Raw genomic sequence first — 9,778 nt, 5'->3', positions numbered from 1 at the left:
TGCTGATATCACTCTTCTGAGTAATCAATCATCGGTACCTAAGTAACGATCTCCAAACTCCCTTCTGTATGAGTAATTCAATCGCCTGGTTGGCTGAGTTGCCTTCAATAAAAGAATGAAGTTTGTTATTTTGTAATAACTTCATAAAACAAGTGAAAGTAAAAGGAATCCCCCTCCCTCACTCTCTTGATATGCAACAAATATTACCAGTTCTAAGAACTAGATCCAAGAGCAAGACATGTCGTTCTGAGATATCTTTTGGAAGTTTTTCGTATATAAGCTGTAAATATACAAATGAATGTTATTCAAAAACCAAGGAGCAAAAAATTCAACAGCAAAAAGTGTTAAACACACTCAAAGAAATAAATTTAGAAATTAGAACACTATACCTGTTTACCATTATCACCATCACGATGGATTAGAATTTTCCCAATCTTTATTCCTTTGCAACAAGCACGCATAGCATTCTCCATGCTTTTACCACTGTATAGATAAGCACATAAAATATTTACTTAAACAAATACGATATCATAGTACCTGATTTTTGAAATTGCAACCACTAATGGAGAATATCACTGACACCAAGTTCCAGAGCTCTTCTAATTGTTTCAACACTATCATGACGCGGTGGATCAAAGAGAGGAAGAAGTGCAATGAACTCCCAAGGCCCGCCAAAACTGTCTTTGTTGCGCTCAGGCACTTCCTGTAGAAAAAAACCGAAAAAAAAATTAAGTACACTAACATAAACATTTGCATCAAAAGTACTTAAGCTATTGTCTATGAGATCTTTATCAGTTACCTGACGAGCAACCCCCAGTGATCGAAGTCCATGTTCTGCAAAATTGTCAATTACTGAATGTACCTTCTTTTAAATTTTGGATTTTGTTGTGTGCCAGGTCAAGAATCTACATAACACCAGACCAAACAAACTTATCAAATGCATTCTCTGAAATTTCTCCGATACCTTTAGACTACAAGAACTAGTTTTACCTGCTCTGGTGCACATTTACTAACTCTATGCATTGTACCAGCTTTGTCAATGTATGTCAGTGTTGTTCTTTTGTCAGTTGGATTAAATGGCAGAAAATGGATCTCAGTTATTCCAGCTCGTGCCTTCAGTAAAACATGAATTCAAGTATAATTTAGCTGCTTCGCATCTCTATTATCTAAAAACATCTAAAAATACCTGTTTAGGGTCTGCCAATATTGTAACGATAGCAGCATCAATTGCATCTTGATTCTCTAACCTCGATGCTCTTGCAGCCATTAGTACTACGTCGTCCTTGTCCACTCCCTTAACAAACACCTGCAATGACAAAGAAGACATCAATAACAGGAAAGGGATAAGTAAGTACATATTACAAGTAGTGAAGCCTTCTAATACAAACTCAAACATATATGTGTTCTCACTATCATTATATATGGATACTAAAAATCAACCAGTCGCCATTTTGTATAAGTAAGAAAATCAGAAGCATCGTTATGCTCCAACAGGAAAGAACTCGATTAATTGGAAATAGAATATGAATGTTCGGATCAACTATATAAATTAAACTAATTTCGTGATTCCTCAGTATTGTATAAAGGGTGACAGAATAATATAAATACTTATAAATCAAAAATCAAAACAAAAACATATACCCACATATACATCAGAATTGATACCCACATACATAATTCAAGCAATTACTCAACTAAAAGCATAAAAGATTAACATGCTCAATTCAAACATTTAACCAATCATTTAAAAAATAGGGTTTTAAAATGAAACCTCTAAGTGAAAAATTAGGGTTAATCTTACCCAATTTATGCTCGACCTCCAAGCTTTAATCTCACATCTTTAACCTTTAAACTCAGACTTGACCTTACCCAATTCAAACTCTGTCCAAAAGAGAGAGGTGAGAGAGCATAGAGAGCGAGCACAGAGAGCACACAAAACACATAAAAATAGTCGGGAGAGATGACTGAGAGCCAGAGGTGATATTTAGGTTTCTTCATAGAGGGGTGAGTTTCAGTGAGTGAGAAAGAGAAACGAGAGGAAGGTGAAATGAGAGCTGATTGAGGGATAAAATGGGAGATGAGAGAGTGATGAACTGAGAGATGAGAGAGTGATGAAATGATGAATACGTTTTTTGTTTTTGTTTGTTTTTGTTTTCAGTTTTTGATTTTAATTTTTATTTTTTTTAATAAAAAAGAGGGGGAAGATGTGGGTGAAAAAAGGGGGAAACACTTGGAGGGAATGAATAATTTGGTTAAGGGGGGAACGGGGAAGGTGTGTTGATTAATTTTTTTAAAACAGACATATAACATCGGTTGGGCTAAAAAACTGATGTTTATAACAACAAAAGACATCGGTTGCCAAAAACCGATGTAGAAAACACCTTTTACATCGGTCAAAAAAGCAACTGATGTCTAAGAGGTGATGTCTATTCTACTTTTTCTAGTAGTGACAACACAACTGCCTTCCATAAATTGCACAGTTTATATAAATAAAAAAAATAAAGCCCCATATCAGCACAAACAGACAATCAAAACAGAAAGAGGATTACTAAAATACATACACATTTTAAAACATACAATCAAAAAAGAAAGAGGATTACAATCATTTTAAATAACATTAGCACAAATATATCAACAAAGCCCCATTTCACACAAGTAAAAACAATGCATACACATCAATTCACAAAGATACACAAATTCAGTAATAATCCGACTGTAAGACACACACACCAATCAAAAGTCCCAAAAAATCAAATTTAATTGAAAATACACTTACAAATTAGGGTTCGATTTCGGTAAAACAGAGCTCGATTTGTGTAAAACTTGCTTGATTCGGGTTGTATGAACACTTCTTAGGGCTGCATGTCAACCTTCTTGCTCGATCTGTAATTAGAGGGTTTAACATTGTTTTAGTGCTTGTAATGGGTAGAGGTGAAAGAGAGGGGAGAGTGATAGTTGAGAGCTGAGAGACGGAGACGGAGATGGAGAGAGAGAGAGAGAGACGTTGGGGAGGGAGAGTGTACCGAGAGAGAGAGGTCGGGGAGGGAGAGCAGTGAGAGAGAAGGGAGGGAAATGAATTTTGTTTAATTAAAAATTTCCCCCGTGTTTTTTTAGTTTTAAAGGGGGAACAATTTGTTCCGTGTTTTTTTAATTTTTTAAAAAGAACGGTCGGCCATGAAACTGATATGAATAATGTTGTTTCACATCGGTTTGAGAGCAACTGATGTCAAAAATTGTTTTTACATCGGTTTTTTTGGTAACTGATGTAAAAAGTGTGATGTCTATTCCAGTTTTTCACGTAGTGACACTCCCAACAAAATTTTAATAATTGAAGGCGGAATATTTGAACCCTAACCCCTCCCTAAACTACCCTCTGATACTTATATAAGTAACTAACTCCCCTTAATCTTAAGGCAGCAGGAGAAGCTCTTGATTGAAGCACATGCTATATAGTAGTAGCCTTATTATAAGGCGCATATGACAAAACTACAAATAATGATAATGAATTTCTGGGGTGAAGACTAAAAGAGCAGGGATCATGTTCATGCAAGCAAATGAGAACCCCATATATACAGGAAAGCTGAGATGATAAAGAGAACTGTTAGTTCTTCAGATTTCAGAACATACTATTAAAATTACCTGTAAATTGTCAAATGCACGCTGAGTTATGTTATCATCAAACTCCTGCATTGCGTCCCACGGTCCGTCTCCCATACCAACCAGAATTATTGACGTCAATTAGGACAGAGGATACTCACTATTTATCATACACCAACAATTAGGACAGGACAGATGGTCTTGAAACTCAAAACATAGACATTGGCTTCTACCTTGCAGCAACTATAGAATTCACGGTTGCTCCCCGTTACATTAGTCCGTCCGTCGGCGTAAATTGGACTATAATATAATTAGTTCATCATTTTTAATTCAAAATTTGTATGAATTTTAATGTACTCACAATCAAACCATAATTTATATCTATCTTTGAACAATATATGCAAAGGTTTGATTTAACAAATGAAATAAATTTTGGCAATCACTATACAGATAGAAAGATGTTTGTGATCATTACAAATTAAATTCCATCAAGTTAAACTGATGTATTTTGAATTTGAAGGAGCCTTTTTATATTTTTGTATAGCATAAACTTGTTATTGAAGTTAAACATACCAGAAACTCAAATCTGCTGATCGATTACAGAATAGAATACCGATGGAGAACTTAAGAAATTGCTAGCTTAGTAGAAAACATATATTTGATAATCTAATCCAAAATACTTAAGCCTCCATGGTTGAACTGTGAGCTCACTTTACGACATGCATTTTTGGGTGAGTTTGGTGGATCAGAATATAATCCAGTAGCTAGCTTTCCAAAGATAATTTGATTAGCTGCTTCTGTGTAAGTGAATCCGTCCCAATTTATTCTTTTTGATGGGTTTTCACATGGTCCTGCAGTCACTAGACTTCCATTCACCGTAGCTGAAGCTCCACATGTTGCTGCCCCAAAATTATATGCTCCTCCCAACCCACAACAAGCCTCTAGAGGTAACTCAAATCCTGCAATATTATTGCCCATAATTAAGATTAGCATATATACACCTTTGAACCGTATCTGTTAAGGAACCGGTCGCTAGAGGAAGACCCTTTCCAGGATCTTATATTGTTATTCTAACATTATCACACTCAATATATAATATAACTACCTAATCAGCTTACACATACCATATACTTGTGGTTCCATGTAGAGAGAGTAATATGCGGAATAAATGTCAACATAAGTTATTGCAGCTAAAGGAAGGTCCACCCGAAGTTGATCAACCGCCTTTTTCAATACAGAGTTAAAGGTTTGAGCTAATTCATTCACGGCATTTGAGCATCCAGCACTGTCGACGTCTGTTGTTGGAATGATTGTCAATATATATGGATAACAACCAAGGGGTCCGGTATTGTGGATCCAAAATGTTCTTGCTCCCATTAAATTGTACATATTCTGCCATCAGTAGTAACATATATACAATCAGCTGTGTTCAGTAAATGCTTTTGCTAAACAAAGTAGTGAAAATTACCTTCAAAATATCTGTAAAACTGTTGACTAGATCAGGTAAACTTTGCTTGATTTGATCTATAGACATGCCTGTGAAGAGTCCTTGGGCGAGGTCGTTTTGGCCCATGTCAAAAGTGTATAAAGCTTTTGCAAAAGATTCACTCTTTGGCATGTACCTTGCAAACACTCCACCTACAACAACAAACAATAATTTCAAAAATTCAAATTGTAACTAGCGGAATGTAAAACTACATGAATAACAAACAATGCAGCTGCATTACTTTGGGTTCTGACTTTCTGCGATCTTTCGATAAATTGTGCAAATTCAGAGAACTGCACACCAAGATACATAGGACTAAAACCAAAAGGTGGCGAGTCCCTGGGAAGAACCAACTTGGGAACTCCAATGGTAGCTAAAAGTTGCGCGAAATTGGCTCCGTGGGAGAAGGTGGTGCCCAAGGAATCCAAATAAGCGTTGAGAAATGGTTTCTCCAAGCTTGTAGCTATGAAATCAATGATAAGGCGTCCATCAGAAGATCTTCCAGCTGTTCCATTGAAGAATGTCTGACCATAAAAAGCTGGGGTGCCACTGAAAGCCGATGAAAATGCACCAGTGTCCGAATTTCCATCTCCAAAGTTGAAAATAGCTGGAAAATCACAACTCTTTACACTATTAACAGGCCTCAAAACAGTCAAAACCGAGAGAACTATGCAAAAGAATGTTACAAAACTCATTTTAGAATGATAATAATAATGTTGGTTAGATGTGTCTGATTAATTTTGATGATAGTTTAGCATGTCCAGAGACTTGTTTATATATAGACTATGTGCAAGTGGACTTTCTTGACCAAAATAATTGGTCACATACAGATCCTAAACATTTTGTGGTCATGTGCATACATAGGCCATCACATTAGACCTCATTTATTAGCAACCCTTCACATTTGTAGGTAGACTATAATACAAATATAACTTATTATATTATTGCACAACTTTCAAATCTGGTGCCCAGGATAATGTTATTTTTTTCATCTACTTGCATATAGTTTGTAGTATTGTACATCTAAAATTCGTTCCATTACAGTAGAAAGAATAGCATTGGTTGAACAAATACTGTCGGCCCTTTAGAAGTAATGCTGCACAAAAAATGGTATAAAAAATTGTTATAAAATAATGTGTAATGACTTATGTAGCATTATGAAATGATTTTATTGATTGTAAAATTACAGGGGTCCATTTTTAATTAACCAATTTAGACATGGGGCATTTTATAACTTTTTTGGGAATTAATTTGTTACCTCTAATATTTTCCTTTAGAAAACCGCCTTGGATAGGGGCATCAAACCGATAATGGGTGTATGGGTGTTATTCTTATATTTAAAATATAAATTCAATTTTTTTTATTACAGTAACCTTTACTGGGTAAATCTTACGGGGCATGCAAACAACTTGAGCGACTATACTAATATATAAATATATTTAAGACACAAATTTAATTAAAAATATATTAAACTATATATTTGAGAATTATTTTTTTCAAACTAAAAATTAACTTAAATTTAATAATCTATTACTATAACAATGATGCATTTTTAATCAGTCATTCAAATAATTATATGACGATCCATTATTTGCCATGACAAATAAAATAAATTAAAGTTGGGGAAAAATTTCATCTTAATAAGTTATCCTTTTCTCTAGCTATATATTTTCTTTGACGAATATCTTTCTTGTTGTTAACGAGCCTTTGCACTCCAACTCCAAGCTCCAGATATCACACATAATTGTTATAAATAGGAAAATTCCAACTATGCAAAAAAAATTAGGTAAATTTATAATCAAACACTAACAGAAATAGCGTTTTGGATTTTGGACTTATTTTCAAATAATAAATTGTACAGAATTGGCTACATAATTTTTGAAGCATCAACTCTCTGACATTTGTCGGTCACTATACTTATATACCTGCTATTCATTTTCGTCTTTTTATTATTTGTTTTTAATGTTCTTTTTTCTTTTTTATATATTATTATTAAAATTTCACCAAAATTATCTACTTACAAATAATCAAGTTCTACTCACAAAAATTAAAATATTCTATATCACAAAAAACAATTATAAATTTTTTATTTTAATAATAAAACAGTACTTACAAAATAAATTATAATATTATATATTACAAGAAAGGTTACATTACATATATTATAATTTTGTATAAAATAGTTGAATTTTAATGTAAACAAAATCAAAACAAATAATTATAAATCCATATAAGTATAGTTTCACTCATATTTTTGAAATAATATTCTCGTCGTCATTATTTTTATATATATTTATAAAACTTCACGTTGCTATCCCCATAAATATTTTCTGCAATATTGTAATGAAAATTATTTACAAAAAATTCATTTGAAAAAAGAAAAAAAAAATTAAAATGTATGCAATTTTATTCTCCGTCTAACTTCTGATGTTTCTCAGCTCCTTCCACCAAATCAAATCACACTTCTTCCGTAAAAAAATTTTAATTCTAGGAAAGCCGCAACTGCTATTATTCGGGTGCGCACTGTGTAAACCTCACGGGTCACACAATTAAAAGTAATTAAACTTGCACAACCTCTCGAACCTAGTACTCTCTTCATCGACAGTCGGCCTCCATTTTCAGATTTAGAATTTTAATCATCTTTTCTATTCTCCATTCCGCATATCTACAATCCCCTTTCACCGTTTAATCATTTTCACTCTTCCATCTTCTCTTTTATTTTATTTTATTTTTTTTTTAAATTTCGAATAAACATCTTTTATGGGTGGGATCTAATCCTTTTTGGGTAAGATCTTTCTGGTACTTTGTTATCAAGGTTGTCCCAAATCTTCTTGAGTGTGATTATGTTTTGTTTAAAGTATGTATATCTTTTGGTATTGGTTTTGTTGGAAAGGATTTATATGATTTTTTGGAATATCAGGATTTCTTTCATCGAAACTAAGACGCTGGTGAATATCACAGGTACTTATTTTTCACAACAAAGGATTATTCATAGTTTGGGGGCATTTGTTCCTCTAATTTTAGTTGATGAACTAAAAATTCTGAATATTGGGTTATAGATGACATTAATGTGAAGGTCAATTGTAATGCTATCTTCAGGCACTAATGGAAAAAGGGGCTAAAATTCAACCGATTAAAATCAACCGGCGATAAATTCAACCGGATCTTGTTTAATTTACAGTCAACAGCGTAACTACTTTGACCGAGCCCTAATTTCAACTGAATAAATTCAACCGACTTTAAATTCAACCACTTAAATTCAACCGATATTAAATTCAACCGATTAAATACAACCGTTATTAAATGCCTCCGGATACGGTTGAATTTGTTTAGAACAATATTTCGCAAGGCGCGAAAATTCCCTCCAAAAAACTAAATTCAACCAATTAAATTCAACCGTATTATATTCAACCGTATCCGGTTAAATTTGGGAAATCAAAAAATTCACTGCGCGGAAAAATTCCCTCCAAAAAACTAAATTCAACTGACTAAATTCAACCGTATTATATCCAACAGTATCCGGTTGAATTTGGGAAATAAAAAAAATCACTGCGCGGAAAAATTCCCGCCAAAAAGTCTAAACTCAACCGGGGTATATTCAACCGGGGTGTATTCAACCGTATCCGGTTGATTTTGTATAAGCTAAAATTTTAACAGGAGGGAAACTTCCCTCCAAAAAATAAATTCAACCGATTAAATTCAACTATAGCTAAATTCAACCAAATTTTGTTGAAATTGTAAAAAACACGTTTTATTTTGGGGGAATTTTCCACCAAATTACAAATTCAACCGAAAATACAACCGGTTGAATTTATAAAACCAACCGGAAGCGTTTTGTTTTAATAAACCACTGGTGGTTGTATTAATTATCATACCTAACTACCATTTTCAACCATATGTGGTTGAATTTGTTTAATGCATTTGTAAACCCTACTGTCAATATCATTTCTTTTCGACAGTTTCCATTTTTTTTGCCTCTTTCACCATTTTCCTTCATATCTTTTTCTCCATTGAGCCCCAATTTTTCAAATTTACATGTACAAGTAAGTTTTATTTCATATTTATTTTAGATCTTGTTGCAATATTTATATCAATTTTGTCAATTATGTCAATATTACATATTTTTTTATATAAAATGATGATAACATTCTTACTTACTTAGAAAATATTTGTGTGATTATTACTTGTTCTTGAGTACGTTAAAATAATTGAAAATATAAAGTGTTGTATAGATTGTTGTTATTAATTATATTAATGATGTGTTTGTTTAATTTTTTGATATTGGTAGGTTAATTAAACTTGGCTATTAATTAGTTTCGTCAAGAACAAATAAGTTTCTTAGTTTGGCATGTAACCACAATGACTAATTAAATTTTATGTGATATTTGTAGATGTCATTCGACCGTAGTTGGATGCATAGGAGGTTCGATGCGAGGAATAATATAACGGAGGAATACAAACTTGGTGTTCAAAATTTCATTAGAGTTGCTTTAAAAAGTGATGAGGTTGATTCACAGGGGAGGATAAAATGCCTATGTAAGGAGTGTGGAAATATATGGCAAAAGTTACCCGATAATGTAACTTATGATTTGTATCGATACGGTATTATGGAGTCATACACTACATGGTATTTTCATGGTGAGAAGCATAACTCTCGGGTTGAACCTGAAACATGTTCGGGTAATACTCGTCATA

The 9,778-nt window shown here is 33.2% G+C and overlaps 2 protein-coding genes across 2 annotated transcripts; both read right to left on the bottom strand.

The window, feature by feature from the left end:
• Window positions 1-559: 559 nt before the first annotated feature.
• LOC141700990 (plasma membrane ATPase 2-like) lies at window positions 560-3,714 on the bottom strand. Its single transcript, XM_074504642.1, has 5 exons — window positions 3,640-3,714; window positions 1,187-1,306; window positions 991-1,113; window positions 800-862; window positions 560-703 (listed from the first exon to the last, which is right to left on the bottom strand). Exons 1-5 carry the CDS (start codon window positions 3,712-3,714, stop codon window positions 560-562), a joined length of 525 nt encoding a protein of 174 aa, XP_074360743.1.
• Window positions 3,715-4,046: 332 nt separating this feature from the next.
• Window positions 4,047-5,842, bottom strand: LOC141700985 (GDSL esterase/lipase ENOD8-like). Its single transcript, XM_074504638.1, has 4 exons — window positions 5,325-5,842; window positions 5,066-5,235; window positions 4,722-4,989; window positions 4,047-4,556 (listed from the first exon to the last, which is right to left on the bottom strand). The coding sequence occupies exons 1-4, from the start codon at window positions 5,776-5,778 to the stop codon at window positions 4,264-4,266; spliced, it is 1,185 nt and encodes a 394-aa protein (XP_074360739.1). The 5' UTR covers window positions 5,779-5,842; the 3' UTR covers window positions 4,047-4,263.
• Window positions 5,843-9,778: the final 3,936 nt, after the last annotated feature.

The sequence above is a fragment of the Apium graveolens genome, unplaced genomic scaffold, assembly GCF_009905375.1.
Source record: "Apium graveolens cultivar Ventura unplaced genomic scaffold, ASM990537v1 ctg3161, whole genome shotgun sequence".
NCBI lineage: Eukaryota > Viridiplantae > Streptophyta > Magnoliopsida > Apiales > Apiaceae > Apium > Apium graveolens.
This window is presented reverse-complemented; position numbering and strand designations above follow the sequence as displayed.

Bases quoted from the DNA above. Each gene is read 5' to 3' on its own strand.
- LOC141700985 (XM_074504638.1), bottom strand. From the start codon at position 5,778: ATGAGTTTTGTAACATTCTTTTGCATAGTTCTCTCGGTTTTGACTGTT. The intron at 5,236-5,324 runs GTAATGCAGCTG...TTGTTGTTGTAG, and splicing joins GCAGAAAGTCAGAACCCAAA to GTGGAGTGTTTGCAAGGTAC. The intron at 4,990-5,065 runs GTAATTTTCACT...TACTGATGGCAG, and splicing joins GTTTTACAGATATTTTGAAG to AATATGTACAATTTAATGGG.
- LOC141700990 (XM_074504642.1), bottom strand. From the start codon at position 3,714: ATGGGAGACGGACCGTGGGACGCAATGCAGGAGTTTGATGATAACATA. The intron at 1,114-1,186 runs GTATTTTTAGAT...GTTTTACTGAAG, and splicing joins TATTGGCAGACCCTAAACAG to GCACGAGCTGGAATAACTGA. The intron at 863-990 runs GTAAAACTAGTT...ATTTAAAAGAAG, and splicing joins GTAAATGTGCACCAGAGCAG to GTACATTCAGTAATTGACAA.